The following is a 19,360-nucleotide window of genomic DNA, read 5'->3' on the forward strand; positions in this document are numbered from 1 at the left end:
TTTAATCAGAATTAGAAAAATGTACGACCTACAAATGAAATGTTTTGTGTGTTGAATAAATCACATTCCTCACTTACAGGAGGGCAGCCAAAAACAAAATGAACAGTAAGAATGTGAACCAGCTGGATTCCCACTAATAATCTCAGTGAGACCTGCCAGACACGCGCTGATCTCCACAGAGGCTTCTTAAAGGAGCCATCAGTACACAAGGGGTCAAACCCAGGCAGCAAAGGGTCACCAGGCACTGTAACCTTTACCCTCTGTACTCTCCACCAATCACAATACAGAATGCTGTGCAATAAGATTAATATTTTTTCCCCAATTTTCCCCTTTCCTCTCCTGAAAGTATCAATGCCGAGCTGGACTGAGCCCACAATGAACCCCACCCTGTACAATGACCCCCCACCGTACACCAAACCACACCCCATACACCGAACCCCCTCCCCATACACCAAACCCCCTCCCCATACACCAAACCCCCTCCCCATACACCGAACCCCCTCCCCATACACCAAGCCCCCTCCCCATACACCAAACCCCACTCTGTACACCGAACCCCACCCTGCACACCGAATCCCACGTACACTGAACCCCCCCTGTAAACTAAACCCCCACCCGTACACTGAACCCCCAGAAAATTGAACCCCCACCGTACACCTACCCCCCCCTGCACTGACCGCCCTGTACACTGAACCGCCACCGTACACGACCCCCCTGTACATTGACCCCCCCCACCCCGTTCACTGACCCCCCCCCTGTACACAGAACCCTCCACCGTACACCGCCTCCCCCACCCCGTACACCGACCTTCAGTACAATGACCCCCCCACCGTAGGCCGACCCCACCCGTACACTGACCTCACCCCGAACACCGACCCCCCCCCCCCCCCCCCGTTCACTGAAACCCCCAGGTACACCAACCCCCTGTACACTGACCTCCCCGCGTACACCGACCCTCCCCCCGTACACCGACCCCCCACCCCGTACACCGACCCTCCCCGCGTACACCGACCCTCCCCCGTACAGCGACCCCCCCCCGTTCACTGAACCTCCCCGTACACTGATGCCCCCCGTACACTGACCTCACTCTATACACCAACCCTCCCCGCGTACACCGACCCTCCCCCCGTACACCGACCCCCCCCCCCGCCATACACCAACACCCTCTCCATACACTGATGCCCCCCGTAAAGCGCCCCCCCGTACACTGACCCTCCCCTGTATACTAACCATCCCCCGTACACCGACCGTCACTTACCCACCTTCTCCTCATTTCCCTCAATTCCTTCTCTCTCCAGAAACACGTCTAATCGTCTCTTGACCCCATATCGTCTGTTTCAATATCCTTCCCGATTCCCTTTTCATTGAAAGATTCCCTCGACTGTCTCCTTACACTGACCCCTGACTTGTGTCATAGTCTCTGAGCCCTCTCCTGATCTCTGATGTTTAACTCATGTTGTCTGGTATGAAAGAAATTATTAAGATTGAGAGAAGCCTGCATCAGAATGTGTGGTTATTGCCATTAAAGGTGCTGTTACCTTTTTGACGTCCCTGACCAGGTAATGCAGAGTGTTGGGGGGCCCCAGCCTCTGGAACAAAACACAAAGTCGTTACTCACTCACCTTTAAATGTCCCCCACACTGCCCACTTCTCACTGGGGGTTCACTTTCCACAGGCACTGGTCACCCTCCAGACAGTATAGCCCCAATTCTAACCTAACCAGCCAGGTCCATCTTCAACAAAGAGTTACAACGGACAGGCTGTAAAACGGGCGTCTGAGCTGAACCTGCTCCGTACCTAGCTGGGTGGGTTAGCTTAGTGGGGTATTCAACTCTAAGGGCATCACAGCCAAGCCAAATTTGTACTTACCTGACGACCAACCAACCACACAAATACACACACACACAAACAGGTGCACAAAACATGCGTACACAACTACACACAGGAACTAAAAATACACATACAAATATGCATATGCAAACAATTGTACACACAAACATGCACACATGCACGTATATACACATATACATACACAAACACCCTTTCTAGCAGGTGTCACTGGACAGTATTCCGGAGTGGGAGCATGGGCTGATTTCCTCTCCCTAACCCAGGGGCACTGATCTAACTGGAGCCCAAACTGCAGCTCCGTCTGAGGCCAACCAGGGATGGAACCTGGGGCTTCCTGGTCAGTCCCACACTGGGCGGGGCAATAATTCGAGGTGATCAGAAAGGGAGGGGGTTAAAATCGAGGCCAATTTATCTCCAGTATTCTGGTCCCAGCCCATTTAAAACCTCACATGCAAAATCTTGGTGTTTGGGCAGGGGCTGCGACAGGTCTGCTGTTTAAAGTCTCACTGTGTGAATCATAGTCCCAGTGATGCGATGTGAGGAATCTCACTGTGTGAATCAGTCCCTGTGATGTGATGTGAGGTGTCTCTCTGTGTGATTCAGTCCCTGTGATGTGATGTGATGTGAGGAATCTCACTGTGTGAATCAGTCCCTATGATGTGATGTGATGTGTCTCACTGTGTGAATCAGTCCCTGTGATGTGATGTGATGTGTCTCACTGTGTGAATCAGTCACTGTGATGTGATGTGAGGTGTCTCTCTGTGTGATTCAGTCCCTGTGATGTGATGTGATGTGATGTGATGTGATGTGATGTGAGGAATCTCACTGTGTGAATCAGTCCCTGTGATGTGATGTGATGTGTCTCACTGTGTGAATCAGTCCCTGTGATGTGATGTGATGTGTCTCACTGTGTGAATCAGTCCCTGTGATGTGATGTGAGGAATCTCACTGTGTGAATCAGTCCCTTTGATGCGATGTGAGGTGTCTCACTGTGTGAATCAGTCCCTGTGATGCGATGTGAGGTGTCTCACTGTGTGAATCAGTCCCTGTGATGTGATGTGAGGAATCTCACTGTATGAATCAGTCCCTTTGATGTGATGTGAGGAATCGCACTGTGTGAATCAGTCCCTGTGATTTGATGTGAGGAATCGCACTGTGTGAATCAGTCCCTTTGATGTGATGTGAGGAATCGCACTGTGTGAATCAGTCCCTATGATGTGATGTGAGGTGTCTCACTGTGTGAATCAGTCCCTGTGATGTGATGTGATGTGATGTGAGGTGTCTCTCTGTGTGAATCAGTCCCTGTGATGTGATGTGAGGAATCGCACTGTGTGAATCAGTCCCTGTGATGTGATGTGAGGTGTCTCACTGTGTGAATCAGTCCCTGTGATGTGATGTGATGTGAGGTGTCTCTCTGTGTGAATCAGTCCCTGTGATGTGATGTGAGGTGTCTCACTGTGTGAATCAGTCCCTGTGATGTGATGTGATGTGATGTGAGGTGTCTCACTGTGTGAATCAGTCCCTGTGATGTGATGTGATGTGATGTGATGTGAGGTGTCTCTCTGTGTGAATCAGTCCCTGTGATGTGATGTGAGGTGTCTCTCTGTGTGAATCAGTCCCTGTGATGTGATGTGAGGTGGTTCACTGTGTGAATCAGTCCCTGTGATGTGTTGTGAGGAGACTCACTGTGTGAATCAGTCCCTGTGATGTGTTGTGAGGTGTCTCACTGTGTGAATCAGTCCCTGTGATGTGATGTGATGTGATGTGAGGTGTCTCACTGTGTGAATCAGTCCCTGTGATGTGATGTGATGTGATGTGAGGTGTCTCTCTGTGTGAATCAGTCCCTGTGATGTGATGTGAGGTGTCTCTCTGTGTGAATCAGTCCCTTTGATGTGATGTGAGGAATCGCACTGTGTGAATCAGTCCCTGTGATGTGATGTGAGGAATCTCACTGTGTGAATCAGTCCCTATGATGTGATGTGAGGTGTCTCACTGTGTGAATCAGTCCCTGTGATGTGATGTGAGGTGTCTCACTGTGTGAATCAGTCCCTGTGATGTGATGTGATGTGATGTGAGGTGTCTCTCTGTGTGAATCAGTCCCTGTGATGTGATGTGAGGTGTCTCTCTGTGTGAATCAGTCCCTGTGATGTGATGTGATGTGAGGTGGTTCACTGTGTGAATCAGTCCCTGTGATGTGTTGTGAGGTGTCTCACTGTGTGAATCAGTCCCTTTGATGTGATGTGAGGAATCGCACTGTGTGAATCAGTCCCTGTGATGTGATGTGAGGAATCTCACTGTGTGAATCAGTCCCTATGATGTGATGTGAGGTGTCTCACTGTGTGAATCAGTCCCTGTGATGTGATGTGAGGTGGTTCACTGTGTGAATCAGTCCCTGTGATGTGTTGTGAGGAGACTCACTGTGTGAATCAGTCCCTGTGATGTGATGTGAGGTGGTTCACTGTGTGAATCAGTCCCTGTGATGTGATGTGAGGTGGTTCACTGTGTGAATCAGTCCCTGTGATGTGATGTGAGGTGGTTCACTGTGTGAATCAGTCCCTGTGATGTGATGTGAGGTGTCTCTCTGTGTGAATCAGTCCCTGTGATGTGATGTGATGTGATGTGAGGTGGTTCACTGTGTGAATCAGTCCCTGTGATGTGATGTGAGGAGACTCACTGTGTGAATCAGTCCCTGTGATGTGTTGTGAGGTGTCTCACTGTGTGAATCAGTCCCTGTGATGTGATGTGATGTGAGGTGGTTCACTGTGTGAATCAGTCCCTGTGATGTGATGTGAGGTGGTTCACTGTGTGAATCAGTCCCTGTGATGTGATGTGAGGAGACTCACTGTGTGAATCAGTCCCTGTGATGTGATGTGAGGAGACTCACTGTGTGAATCAGTCCCTGTGATGTGTTGTGAGGAGACTCACTGTGTGAATCAGTCCCTGTGATGTGATGTGAGGTGTCTCACTGTGTGAATCAGTCTCTGTGAAGTGATGTGAGTTGTTTCACTGTGTGAATCAGTCCCTGTGATGTGATGTGATGTGAGGTGGTTCACTGTGTGAATCAGTCCCTGTGATGTGTTGTGAGGAGACTCACTGTGTGAATCAGTCCCTGTGATGTGATGTGAGGTGGTTCACTGTGTGAATCAGTCTCTGTGAAGTGATGTGAGTTGTTTCACTGTGTGAATCACCGTCCCTGAGAGCAGACCTGAATGGCCAATAAATGAGTGGGGAGAGCGGACTTGAGTGGTGAAATCGAAAAAAAAATCAAGAAAAAGACAAAAAGATCACAGATGAGTGCCGAGGGTAACTCAGTGTAAGTATTTAATTTATTGGTAAGTATTTTTAGTGGTTATTGTGTCTAGTGGTTAGTGTCTTTACTTGTGGTTAGTGTTTTTACTGGTTAATCTGTTAGTTAAAAAGCCTTAAAATTAAACAAAGTTAAAAAGAGTGGGAAATTAGTTTAAAATAGATAAATTAATTAGTTTTAAAAAAGACTAAAAATAAACCAAATGAATTAATTACGTAAAAACTTTGATTAATTAAATAAATAAAACAAGGTTAGATATAAATGGCAGTGCAGGTGCCTTGACTGCAGCATGTGTGGGATTGTGGAGAGCAGCGTGATCCCAGACAAACACATCTGCAGTAAATGTTTGCAACTTGAGGAACTTCGGCTCAGAGTTGTTGAGTTGGAGTCCGAGGTGCAGACATTGCGATACATCAGTGAGAGGGAGAGTTACCTGGACACTTTGACCCAGGAGGCAATCACACATAAGAATATAAGAACATAAGAAATAGGAGCAGGTGTAGACCATACGGCCCCTCGAGCCTGCTCCACCATTCAATAATATCACGGCTGATCTTCTACCTCAACTCCGCTTTTCCACCCGGTCCCTATATCCCTTGATTCCCTTAGAGTCCAAAAATCTATCGATCTCAGTCTTGAATATACTAAACGGCTGAGCATTCACAGCCCTCTGGGGTAGAGAATTCCAAATATTCACGACCCTCTGAGTGAAGAAATTCCTCCTCATCTCAGACCTAAATTTCCAAACCCTTATCCTGAGACTATGTCCCCTAGTTCTAGACTCTTCAGCCGGGGAAACATCCTCTCAGCATCTACCCTGTCAAGCCCTCTCATTCTTCTAAACTCCAGAGAGTACAGGCCCATTTTAATCAATCTTTTTTCATAGGACAACGATCTCATCCCTCTTGTGAAACTTCATGCACCGCCTCTAAGGCAAGTATATCCTTCCTTAGGTAAGGTGACCAAAACAGCACACAGTACTCCAAGTGTGGTCTCACCAAAGTCCTGTACAATTACAGCAAGACTTCCTTACTCTTGTACTCCAACCCCCTTGCAATAAAGGCCAACATTCCATTTGCCTTCCTAATTGTTTGCTGTACCTGCATGTTAACTTTTTGTATTTCATGTACAAGGACACCCAAATCCCTCTGAACACCAACATTTAATAGTAGCTCACCATTAAAAAAAATATTCAGTTTTTCTATTTTTCCTATCGAAGTGAATAACCTCACATTTCCCTACATTATGCTCTATCTGCCGCCTTCTTGCCCACTCACTTAACCTGTCGCTATCCCTTTGCAGACTCTTTGCGTCCTCCTCACAATTTACTTTTCCACCTAGCTTTGTATAGTCAGCAAACTTGAATACATTTCACTAGGTCCCTTCATCTAAGTCATTAATATAGATTGTAAATAGCTGAGGCCCAAGCACCGATCCCAATGGCACCCCATTAATTACAACCTGCCAACCCGAAAATGACCCGTTTATTACTACTTTTTTCTGTCCGTTAACTAATTCTCAATCCATGCTATCATATTACCCCCAATGCCACCTTGTGCAACAACCTCTTATGTGACACCTTATCAAATGCCTTTTGAAAATCCAAATATACTACATCCAGTGGTTCCACCTTATCTACCCTACTAGTTACATCCTCAAAAAACTCTAATAGATTTGTCAAACATGATTTCCCTTTCATAAAACCATGTTGACTCTGCCTAATCTTGTTACGATTTTCTAAGTGCCCTGTTACTACGTCCTTAATAATAGATTCTAGCATTTTCCCTACTATTGATGTCAGACTAACTGGCCTATAATTCCCTGTTTTCTCTCTCCCTCCTTTCTTGAATAGCGTGGTTACATTTGCTACCTTCCAATCCACGGGGACCGTTATAGAATCTAAGGAATTCTGGAAGATCAAAACCAATGCATCCTCTATCTCTGCAGCCACCTCTTTTAAAACTCTAGGATGTAGGCCATCAGGTCCAGGGGATTTGTTGGCTTTTAGTCCCATTAATTTTTCTAAAACTTTTTCTTTACTAATCTTAATTACATTAAGTTCCTCCCTCTCATTAGATCCATGGTTCCCCACGATTTCCGGTATGTTTTTTGTGTCTTCTACTGTGAAGACAGATATAAAATATTTGTTTAATATCTCTGCCATTTCCTTATTCCCCATTATAATTTGTCCTGTCTCTGCCTCTAAGGGACCCATGATTACTTTCGCTAATCTCTTCCTTTTTATATACTTGCAGGAGCTCTTACAATCTGTTTTTATATTTCTTGCCAGCTTGCTCTCATATTCTATTTTCTCCCTCTTTATCAATTTTTTGGTCATCCTTTGCTGATTTCTAAAACCCTCCCAATCCTCAGGCTTACTATTCTTTTTGGCTACATTGTAAGCCTTTTCTTTTAATCTAATACTATCCTTAACTTCTCTAGTTAGCCACGGTTGGATCACTTTTCCTGTGGAGTTTTATTCCTCAAGGGTGTGTACATTTGTTGGGAATAATGAATTATTTCTTTATATGTTCTACATTGCTTATCTACCATCATATCTTTTAATCTAATTTCCCAATCTACCGTAGCCAACTCACCCCTCATACATACATAATTGGCCTTGTTTAAATTTAAGACCCTAGTTTCAGACTTAACTACATCACTCTCAAACTCAATATTCTATTATATGTCAGTGGTCAGGGACAGGAGGATATGACTGCGAGTCAGGCAGGTATGGGGACCCCAGATACAGTGGTGGAGGAACCTCAGCCTTTGCCCTTGTCCAACAGGTACGAGGTACTTGCTACCTGTGTGAATAAGAACAAAGACGGCAGGGAGGATGGGCAAATTGACCACGGCACCGAGGTACAGGAGGCCATTCAAGTGGGGGGAGTGAAAAGAAATGTGGTAGTGTTAGGGGATAGTATAGTCAGGGGGATAGATAATGTTCCATGTAGCCATGACCGGGAGTCCCGAAGGCTATGTTGCCTGCCCCGTGCAAAGGTTATGGAGAAGAACTTGGAGCAGGAGGGAGAGGATCCAGTTTTCGTGATCTACAAAGGAACCAATAACATAGGTAGAATTAGGAATGAGGTTTTGCTGAGGGAGTTTGAAAAGCTAGGGTCCAAATTAAAAAGCAGAACCTCAAAGGTAATAATCTCAGTCCCTGTGATGTGATGTGAGGTGTCCCTCTGTGTAAATCAGTACCTGTGATGTGATGCGATGCGTCTCTCTGTGTGAATCAGTCCCTGTGAGGTGAGGTGTCTCTCTGTGTGAATCACAGTCCCTCTGATGTGATGCGAGGTGAGGTGTCTCACTGTGTGAATCAGTCCCTGTGATGTGATGTAAGGTGTCTCATTGTCTGAATCAGTCCCTGTGATATGAGGTGTCTCACTGTGTGAATCAGTCCCTGTGATGTGATGTAAGGTGTCTCATTGTCTGAATCAATCTCTGTGATGTGATGTAAGCTATCTCACAGTGTGAATCAATCCCTGTGATGAGATGTGAGGTGTTTCACTGCGTGAATCAGTCCCTGAGATGTGATGTGAGGTGTCACATTGTGTGAATCAGTCCCTGTGATGTGATGTAAGGTGTCTCGTTGTCTGAATCAATCTCTGTGATGTGATGTAAGCTATCTCACAGTGTGAATCAATCCCTGTGATGAGATATGAGGTATTTCAGTGTGTGAATCAGTCCCTGTGATATGAGGTGTCTCACTGTGTGAATCAGTCCCTGTGATATGAGGTGTCTCACTGTGTGAATCAGTCCCTGTGATATGAGGTGTCTGACTGTGTGAATCAGTCCTTGTGATGTGAGGTGTCTCACTGTGTGAATCAGTCCCTGTGATATGAGGTGTCTGACTGTGTGAATCAGTCCTTGTGATGTGAGGTGTCTGACTGTGTGAATCAGTCCTTGTGATGTGAGGTGACTCACTGTGTGAATCAGTCCTTGTGATGTGAGGTGTCTCACTGTGTGAATCAGTCCTTGTGATGTGAGGTGTCTCACTGTGTGAATCAGTCCCTGTGATATGAGGTGTGTCACTGTGTGAATCAGTCCTTGTGATGTGAGGTGTCTCACTGTGTGAATCAATCCCTGTGATATGAGGTGACTCACTGTGTGAATCAGTCCTCTGAGGTGTCTCACTGTGTGAATCAGTCCCTGTGATATGAGGTGTCTCACTGTGTGAATCAGTCCCTGTGATATGAGGTGTCTCACTGTGTGAATCAGTCCTTGTGATGTGAGGTGTCTCACTGTGTGAATCAGTCCCTGTGATATGAGGTGTCTCACTGTGTGAATCAGTCCTTGTGGTGTGAGGTGTCTCACTGTGTGAATCAGTCCTTGTGATGTGAGGTGTCTCAGTGTGTGAATCAGTCCCTGTGATGTGATGTGTGGAGACTCACCGTGTTGTAAAGCTCCTCTAACCGAGGGATGGTTAGGAAGTTGTGAATATTTACACCATTCTCAATCAGCAGCTTCACAAAGTCGACCCGGTCCAGAACCAGTGCGTCCATCATGGCCTGCTCCAGAGAGTTCACCTGCAGCACCAGAACAAGCCATTCAACATGAAGCAAAAACCGCCACACAGTCAGAAATAAGGCAGATAATGGGGGCACCGCCCGATTCTCACCCAGTTCAGTAGTTCCAGCTTTCTTGGGTCGGTTTCCTCCTTCACCTCATCCTTCCCTTTCCTTTTCTTTTTCCCTTTTCCCTTTACTTTTGTCGCCCGTTTTACAGATTTGACCGTGTGCTGAGCGGCGTATTCAGAGTTGCTGCCCATTGTCTGAAATACAGAACCAGAGAGGGACATTCACACAGAAGGGATTGACACGGGCAGTTTACAGACCATAGCTGTTGAATGAGGGCTCCCACCGTTACTGATGGAGGTGTTTGAAGAAGTCTCTCTCTATTTCTGTCTCTCTCTCTCTATTTTTCTTTTTCAAATCCTATAAGTGTTGGCCATGGCTTAGCGGTAGGCCCCGTTTGCCCTCTCAGGTGGATGTAAAAGATCACATGGCATTATTTTGAAGAAGAGCAGGAGAGTTCTCCCCGGTGCCCTGGCCAATATTTATCTCTCAACAACATTACTAAAACAGATTATCTGGTCATTATCTCATTGCTTTTTGTGGGACCCTGCAGTGTACGAATTGGCTGCCACGCTTCCTAAATTACAACAGTGATCACACTTCAAAAATACTTCATTGGCTGTAAAGTGCTTTGGAACGTCCTGAGGTCATGAAAGGCGCTATAGAAATATAGAAGCGGGGCTCCGACCCCCGATCACCCCGAAGGGAATCCCAGACTCCCCCCATCGCCTCGTGTGAAATCCCAGACTCCTTCCATCGCCCCGTTGGAAATCGCAGACCCCCCCCCCCATTGCCCCGTGGGAAATCTCAGCCCACCCCTCCATTGCTCCGTAGGAAATCGCAGATTCCCCCCACCACCCCGTGGGATACCGCAGAGCCCCCACCATCACCCCATGGGGAAATCACAGTCCCCCCCATCGCCCCATTGGAAACTGCAGACCCCACCCCCCCATCACCCCATGGGAAATCGCAGACCTCCCCCCATTGCCCCGTGGGAAATCATTGTCCCCGCCCCATCGCCCCATAGGAAATCGCAGAACCCCCCCCCCCATTGCCCCGTGGGAAATTGCAGTGCCCCCCATCGCCCCATGGGAAATCGCAGTCCCCACCCATCGCCCCGTGGGGAATCCCAGACCCCCGATCACACCATGGGGAATCCCAGACCCCTCCATCGTCCCGTGGGGAATCCCAGGCCCTGCCCATCGCCCCAGGCCCTGGATAGAGTGAGGATGACATTAAGTCTGTGGTCTAATTCCTTATTTTACATTGAATTGTGTTCCATCATTGGGATAGTCCTGTGAATAATGATGCTGCTGTGAATGTCACAAAAGCCCTGAAATCTCCAACATCTCAAAAGCCCAAAGGACTTTCTCGGGATCTTACCGGCCAGTGGTTCCCGAAGACAAAGATCTGACTGCGAGCAATGTCCACCCTGTTCCAGGCCAGTGCCAGGCTCAGCTGGTCTGGGGCCGATGCGTTTGTACCTGCAAAGGGAGAAAGGAACAGCAAGAACTGAAAACTGCAAAACCCGGCTGGAAAAAGCTACCAACAGCTCTGAAATCCTGAGTGTGTCCAAAACTTTCATATCTGTTGTTTATCACCAATCCCACTTTCCTCGACACATTACACCCCTGCACTCTGCACACACTGCATGCTCTGCACACCCCCGCACTCCGTACACACCGCACACCCCCGCACTCTGATCACCCCCGCATTCTGCACACCCCCAGACTCCGCACCCTCCCCCCCCCCCCCGCCATCTGCACACTCCCACACTCTGCGCCCCCACAGAATGCACCCACACACCCACTACATTTGCTCCTGGTGCACCAAACCCAACGTCTATGGATAGTCAATCTAGTTACTGAGAGAATTAATCACCAGGGAGCAATCAAAAACCCTTCACAAAGAACAGGTGAGAGGTGAAAGGGAACTGAGCCAGTCTTCTTGGGATTTATTTCCCCATAATAAGCATTTCACTTGGGGAGATGCTGAGGAAAGCTGATTTTATTGCAGGTGGGAGAAACGTTTGGAGGTTTGAAGAGGGGAAATGTTAATGCAGCAAAATCTGAGACTGCTTACCTTTCAGCAGTGCTGTTAAGATAGCACGATCAATGTCCTGCTGTCCCTCCAAACCCATTCGAAATACTGTGATCTGTGGGAGAGACAAGCTGAGTCATCACAAACCCAAGGGTTGGGCCACTGCAATCACAACTGGAGGGACAGACCACTGAGACAACATAAACCCATTGGATAGACCACTGAGACAACATAAACCCATTGGACAGACCACTGAGACAACATAAACCCATTGGATAGACCACTGAGACAACATAAACCCATTGGATAGACCACTGAGACAACATAAACTCATTGGATAGGCTGCCGAGTCATCATAAATCCAACTGATAGGCCACCAATTCCCACAGATGGAGAGATTGGGTGGTGAGTTATCACCAACCTGAGGGATAGCCTACACGGTCAGGATAATAATTATTAAAGACGTCTTTTCGGTTTTTGAATTTCCTCCCCCAAGGGTGCTGACGTGTGCTGGGGCACAGGTTCCACAAGTAGCAGCCTCCCTCTGGCACCTCACCCAAGTGACCAATCTTCATGTGTCAGCTCAGACAGTATTAGCAGTCTGTTCAATCACAACCGGGCCTCTCAGCTAAGCCCAATCTTCTGCTTACCCGACATCCAGAGCACTCTAGTTGATTTATAGCGTTGTCGGGCTGAGGTCAGAGATCGAATCAGGGCCAAGGGCAGAAAGATTTTGCAGCGGTAAGAGCTCAACAGTTTATGGCAGAATGGTGAACAGCGTCAATATAAATGCAAGCATCAAAATCAGGTCAGCCCAGCGTTTATACACACGCAACCCAGCGTTTATACACATGCAGCCCAGCGTTTATACACAGGCAGCCCAGCGTTTACACACATGCAACCCAGTGTTTATACACACGCAGCCCATTGTCTATACACACGTAGCCCAGCGTTTATACACACGGAACCCAGCGTTTATACACACGCAACCCAGCGTTTATACACACGTAGCCCAGTGTTTACACACGTAGCCCAGTGTTTATACACACGTAGCCCAGTGTTTACACACGTAGCCCAGTGTTTATACACACGGAGCCCAGTGTTTACACACGTAGCCCAGTGTTTATACACACGTAGCCCAGTGTTTACACACGTAGCCCAGCGTTTATACACACGTAGCCCAGTGTTTACACACGTAGCCCAGTGTTTATACACACGGAGCCCAGTGTTTACACACGTAGCCCAGTGTTTATACACACGTAGCCCAGTGTTTATACACACGTAGCCCAGTGTTTACACACCCAACAGACCAGCGTTTACACAACCAACAGACCAGTGTTCACACACCAACAGCCCAGTGTTTACACACCCACCAGACCAGTGTTTACACACCCACCAGACCAGTGTTTACACACCTAACAGCTAAATTCTTTTATGGCCAATTTAAAAACAATGAAAAATAAATGTAACATAAATTGAAGCTCAACATGTGGAGAATAAATGTGGTGGAATCTCTTGATGACGACACTCACTAACTCTTTCTTCTTCATACACTCCATGATGATCACGAACAGTTGCTGAGCCTGCTGCCGATTGTAGTTGAAGGTTTTCTGTACTGTGACCATGAGCTGATCTCGCACTGACTCACTGATTATCCTGCACAGAGAAAGGGGAAAGGAGAGACCTGTGAGTGGGCATCCCCTGTGTATCACTGTGAGGTGGGATGGGGTCCTGTGCTGCAGGAGGGGCCTTCTAATTTGTGGGTTCATATTTCTCCAAATTCAGCTCAAAACATGGGTCAAATCGGCTGTGAACAAATAAAGGCCTTTCTAAGTCAACAAGAGGCGAAAAGGCCCCACAGTAGGGAGACACACAGCCCCTGTTATGGTGGGGTTGGATGGTACTGGCCTGCCTTGGGTATACTGTGTGGGACCAGTATTGGTATACTGTGTGGGACTGGTATTGGTATACTGGGTGGGACTGCCTGGGTACAGTGTGTGGGATTGGTAGTGGTATACTGTGTGGGATTGCCCTGGGTACACTGTGTGGGACTGATATTGGTACACTGTGTGGGACCGGTATTGGTACACTGTGTGGGACTGGTATTGGTATAATATGTGGGACTGGTATTGGTTTACTGTGTGGGGCTGGTATTGGTTTACTGTGTGGGGCTGGTATTGGTATACTGTGTGGGACTGGTTTTGGTATACAGTGTGGGACTGGTTTTGGTATACAGTGTGGGACTGGTATTGGTTCACTGTGTGGAACTAGTATTGGTATACTGGGTGGGACCGCCCTGGGTACACTGTGTGGGACTGGTATTGGTATACTGTATGGGATTATCCTGGGTATACTGTGTGAGACTGGTATTGGTATAATGCGTGGGACTGGTATTGGTATACAGTGCGGGACTGGCATTGGTATTCAGTGTGGGACTGGTATTGGTATACAGTGTGGGACTGGTATTGGTACACTGTGTGGGGCTGGTATTGGTACATTGTGTGGGATTGGTATTGATATACTGTGTGAAACTGGTATTGGTACACTTTGTGGGACTGGTATTGGTACACTGTGTGGACTGCCCTGGGTACACTGTGTGCGGCTGCCTTGGGTACACTGTGTGGGGCTGCCCTGGGTACACTGTGTGGGGCTGCCCTGGGTACACTGTGTGGGGCTGCCCTGGGTACACTGTGTGGGGCTGCCCTGGGTACACTGTGTGGGGCTGCCCTGGGTACACTGTGTGGGGCTGCCTTGAGTACACTGTGTGGGGCTGCCCTAGGTACACTGTGTGGGGCTGCCCTGAGTACACTGTGTGGGGCTGCCCTGAGTACACTGTGTGGGGCTGCCCTGAGTACACTGTGTGGGGCTGCCCTGGGTACACTGTGTGAGGCTGCCCTGGGTACACTGTGTGGGGCTGCCCTGAGTACACTGTGTGGGGCTGCCCTGAGTACACTGTGTGGGGCTGCCCTGAGTACACTGTGTGGGGCTGCCCTGGGTACACTGTGTGAGGCTGCCCTGGGTACACTGTGTGGGGCTGCCCTGAGTACACTGTGTGGGGCTGCCCTGAGTACACTGTGTGGGGCTGCCCTGAGTACACTGTGTGGGGCTGCCCTGAGTACACTGTGTGGGGCTGCCCTGAGTACACTGTGTGGGGCTGCCCTGAGTACACTGTGTGGGGCTGCCCTGAGTACACTGTGTGGGGCTGCCCTGAGTACACTGTGTGGGGCTGCCCTGAGTACACTGTGTGGGGCTGCCCTGAGTACACTGTGTGGGGCTGCCCTGGGTACACTGTGTGGGACTGTGAGTGATTTGAAGCCTTACCCTCCTTGTGCCGAGTATTTGTGGGCGAATGCTAGGATGTCAGAAGCTCGCCCGCTGCCATCACAGACCACCACTGGCACAGGTGGATCCTCGCGCAGACTCTCTAGCACAATCGATATCACATTGGGACCACCTTCCACGATCAAACAAACCACCGGCACTCGCTGACCGAGCCCTGCACACAAAACAGTGAGACAGAAAGGGAGCAAATCTCAAACCAAAATCACACCATCTTTTACGAAGAGGTAACAATGTACAGAGGCTAGTAGTGAGATTGGTCACACACTGAGTGCTCTATCCTTCAACCTGCCTCCAAACTCAGCCCACACCAATGGGATAAAAGCCCCTTCTGTCTGCTAGCTGTAAGGGTCTTGAGCTTGAGTCATCTCAACCTGATTCTGGCAGGACTGGGTCTACAGGACAAACAGTCCTAATCTCAAGTTAATCTCAGGCAAGAGGCCGCAAGCTGGCTGGTGTGGTTACAAGGAAGCTTCTGAAGTTGGAGCTGAGGCACATTGATGCGACAGTGTAGAGGGAGCTTTACTCTCTATCTAACACATGCTGTACCTGCCCTGGGAGTGTTTGATAGGACAGTGTAGAGGGAGCTTTACTCTCTATCTAACCCATGCTGTACAGGTCCTGGGAGTGTTTGATGGGGCAGTGTAGAGGGAGCTTTACTCTATATCTAACCCAGTATGCAGAAGTATGTTATTGGGATTGTGTAGAAGGAGTGGTGTGTTGTTGGGATTGTGTAGATGGAATGGTATGATTTTGGGATTGTGTAGATGGAATGGTGTGTTGGGATTGAGGGAAAGTATAGATGGACTGGTGTATTGTTGGGATTGTGTAGATGAGATGGTGTGTTGTTGGGATTGTGTAGATGGAATGGTGTGGTGTTGGGATTGTGTAGAAGGAGTGGTGTGTTGTTGGGATTGTGTAGAAGGAATGGTGTGTTGTTGGGATTGGGTAGATGGAATGGTGTGTTGTTGGGATTGTGTAGATGAGATGGTGTGTTGTTGGGATTGTGTAGATGGAATGGTGTGTTGTTGAGATTCTGTAGATAGAATGGTGTGTTGTTGGGATTGTGTGGAAGGAATGGTGTGTTGTTGGGATTGTGTAGATGGAATGGTGTGTTGTTGGGATTGTGTAGATGGAATGGGGTGTTGTTGGGATTGTGTAGATGGAATGGGGTGTTGTTGGGATTGTGTGGAAGGAATGGTGTGTTGTTGGGATTGTGTAGATGGAATGGGGTGTTGTTGGGATTGTGTGGAAGGAATGGTGTGTTGTTGGGATTGTGTAGATGGAATGGGGTGTTGTTGGGATTGCGTAGCTGGAATATGGTGTTGTTGGGATTGTGTAGATGGAACAGTGTGTTGTTGGGATTCTGCAGATAGAATGGTGTATTTTTGGGATTATGTAGAAGGAATGGTGTGTTGTTGGGTTTGTTTAGAAGGAATGGTGTGTTGTTGGGATTGTGTGGATGGAATGGTGTGTTGTTGGGATTGTGTAGAAGGAATGGTGTGTTGTTGGGATTGTGTAGATGAGATGGTGTGTTGTTGGGATTGTGTAGATGAGATGGTGTGTTGTTGGGATTGTGTAGAAGGAATGGTGTGTTGTTGGGATTGTGTGGATGGAATGGTGTGTTGTTGGGATTGTGTGGATGGAATGGTGTGTTGTTGGGATTGTGTGGATGAGATGGTGTGTTGTTGGGATTGTGTAGATGAGATGGTGTGTTGTTGGGATTGTGTAGAAGGAATGGTGTGTTGTTGGGTTTGTTCAGAAGGAATGGTGTGTTGTTGGGATTGTGTAGAAGGAATGGTGTGTTGTTGGGATTGTGTGGATGGAATGGTGTGTTGTTGGGATTGGGTAGAAGGAATGGTGTGTTGTTGGGATTGTGTGGATGAGATGGTGTGTTGTTGGGATTGTGTGGATGGAATGGTGTGTTGTTGGGATTGTGTAGATGAGATGGTGTGTTGTTGGGATTGTGTGGATGGAATGGTGTGTTGTTGGGATTGTGTAGATGAGATGGTGTGTTGTTGGGATTGTGTGGATGGAATGGTGTGTTGTTGGGATTGTGTGGATGAGATGGTGTGTTGTTGGGATTGTGTAGAAGGAATGGTGTGTTGTTGGGATTGTGTAGATGAGATGGTGTGTTGTTGGGATTGTGTGGATGGAATGGTGTGTTGTTGGGATTGGGTAGAAGGAATGGTGTGTTGTTGGGATTGTGTGGATGAGATGGTGTGTTGTTGGGATTGTGTGGAATGGAATGGTGTGTTGTTGGGATTGTGTGGATGGAACGGTGTGTAGCTGGGATTGTACAGGTGGAATTTTAAGCTGTGTAGAGGATGGTTCTGGTTTGGGAATGTTGCTGTTAACACAAGGTAAAGGTGTGAAAGGCAAGCAGCCCACACATAAAGCAAGAACGGAGAGCAGCAGTTGCGGACCTGGGTGTGAGAAGCGAACGGCCCACACATAAAGCGAGAGCCGAAAGAGCGGCAGGAGCGGACCTGGGCGTGAGAGGCGAGCGGCCCACACACAAAGGGAGAGGAGAGGGAGCAGGACTATAACTAATATTTTATTAAATTAATAACTTAAAGTAGATAAAGTAATTAGTTGATAAAACTAAAAATATAGAGTAAATAAAAACTTTAACTAAATATATAAAACAAGGTTAGATAGAGATGGCAGGGCAGGTGGTGTGTCGTAACTGCAGCATGTGGGAGTTTGTGGAGAGCAGCGTGATCCCAGCCAAACACATCTGCAGGAAGTGTCTGCAACTTGAGGAACTTTGGCTCAAGAGTTGTTGAACTGGAGTCCGGGCTGCAGATATTGCGATGCATCAGGGAGGGGGAGAGTTATCTGGACACTTTGAGCCAGGAGGCAGTCACATCCCTTAGGTTAGGTAGCGGTTTAGATTTGGTTAGTGGTCAGGGACATGATGATGTGACTGCGAGTCAGGCCGGTAAGGGGACCCAGGATGCAGTGATGGAGGAGCTTCTGCCTTCGTCTTTGTGCAACAGGTACGAGGTACTTGCTACCTGTGTGAATGAGAACAAAGACCGCAGGGAGGATGGGCATACTGACCACGGCACCGTGGTACAGGAGGCCATTCACGTGGGGGGAGTAAAAAGGAATGTGGTAGCAGTAGGAGATAGTATAGTCAGGTTGATAGATACTGTTCTCTGCAGCCGCGACTGGAAGTCCCGAAGGCTGTGTTGCCTGCCCGGTGCCAGGGTTAAGGATATCTCCTCGTGGCTGGAAAAGAACTTGGAGCATGAGGGGAAGGATCCAGTTGTCGTGGTCCACTTAGGAACCAACGGCATGGGTAGAACTAGGAATGAGGTTCTGCTGAGGGAGTTTGAGGAGATAGGGTCCAAATTAATAAGCAGAACCTCAAAGGTAATAATCTCTGGATTACTGCCTGAGCCACGCGCAAATTGGCATAGGGACAAATAGACCAGAGAGTTAAATGCGTGGCTCAAAGAGTGGTGTGGGAGACAAGAGTTTCAATTCATGGGACACTGGCAACAGTACTGGGAAAAGAGGGAGCTGTTCCGTTGGGACGAGCTCTACTTAAACCGGGCTGGGACCAGTGTCCTGGCGAATCGAATAACTAGGGCAGTGGACAGGGCTTTAAACTAAAAAGGGGGAGGGTTCAAGTAAGGGTAAATCTATAAATCTAAAGAGAAAAGTCAAGGCCGTAGAGCAGCGTAGCGATTTGGGTAAAGATAAGCAGAGTGTGTCAGGAAGGGACAGAGCTTTTAACAGTAATAGTGCATCAGTGAATAAGGTCAAATCAGGGGAAAAAAGTGAAAAGTTAAAATTGAAGGTGCTTTATCTGAATGCACGAAGCATTCGTAACAAGATAGACGAATTAATGGCACAAATGGAGATAAATGGGTTTGAACTAGTAGCCATTACTGAGACATGGTTGTAAGTTGACTAAGGTTGGGAACTAAATATTCCAGGGTCCTTGACTTTTCGAAAAGACAGACAAAATGGAAAAGGAGGGGTGTAGCCCTGAAAAGAAGGATGACATAACGACAGTAGTAAGAGAGGGTCTTGACTCGGAAAATTAGGAAGAAGAATCAGTATGGGTGGAGATAAGAAGTAACAAGGGGCAGACAACACTGGTGGGAGTAGTTTATAGCTCCCTAACAGTAGTTAATACTGTTGGACAGAGTATTAATCAAGAAATAAGAGGAATTTGTAACAAAGGTAATGTAATAATCGTGGAGGACTTTGATCTTCATATAGACTG

General features: G+C 47.7%; 1 protein-coding gene across 1 annotated transcript in view; it reads right to left on the bottom strand.

Moving 5' to 3' along the window:
- Positions 1-19,360, bottom strand: part of trpm1a (transient receptor potential cation channel, subfamily M, member 1a) — a 62,596-nt gene that overhangs the window by 24,820 nt on the left and 18,416 nt on the right. Inside the window, exons 7-13 of the mRNA XM_067973268.1 lie at positions 15,100-15,274; positions 13,311-13,434; positions 11,821-11,893; positions 11,122-11,222; positions 9,783-9,935; positions 9,556-9,690; positions 1,539-1,589 (exon numbers count right to left, since the gene is read on the bottom strand). Of these exons, the coding sequence (XP_067829369.1) occupies positions 1,539-1,589; positions 9,556-9,690; positions 9,783-9,935; positions 11,122-11,222; positions 11,821-11,893; positions 13,311-13,434; positions 15,100-15,274 (812 nt within the window). The remainder of the gene's footprint in view (positions 1-1,538; positions 1,590-9,555; positions 9,691-9,782; positions 9,936-11,121; positions 11,223-11,820; positions 11,894-13,310; positions 13,435-15,099; positions 15,275-19,360) is intronic.

This window comes from Heptranchias perlo, chromosome 38 (genome assembly GCF_035084215.1).
Source record: "Heptranchias perlo isolate sHepPer1 chromosome 38, sHepPer1.hap1, whole genome shotgun sequence".
Classification (NCBI taxonomy): domain Eukaryota; kingdom Metazoa; phylum Chordata; class Chondrichthyes; order Hexanchiformes; family Hexanchidae; genus Heptranchias; species Heptranchias perlo.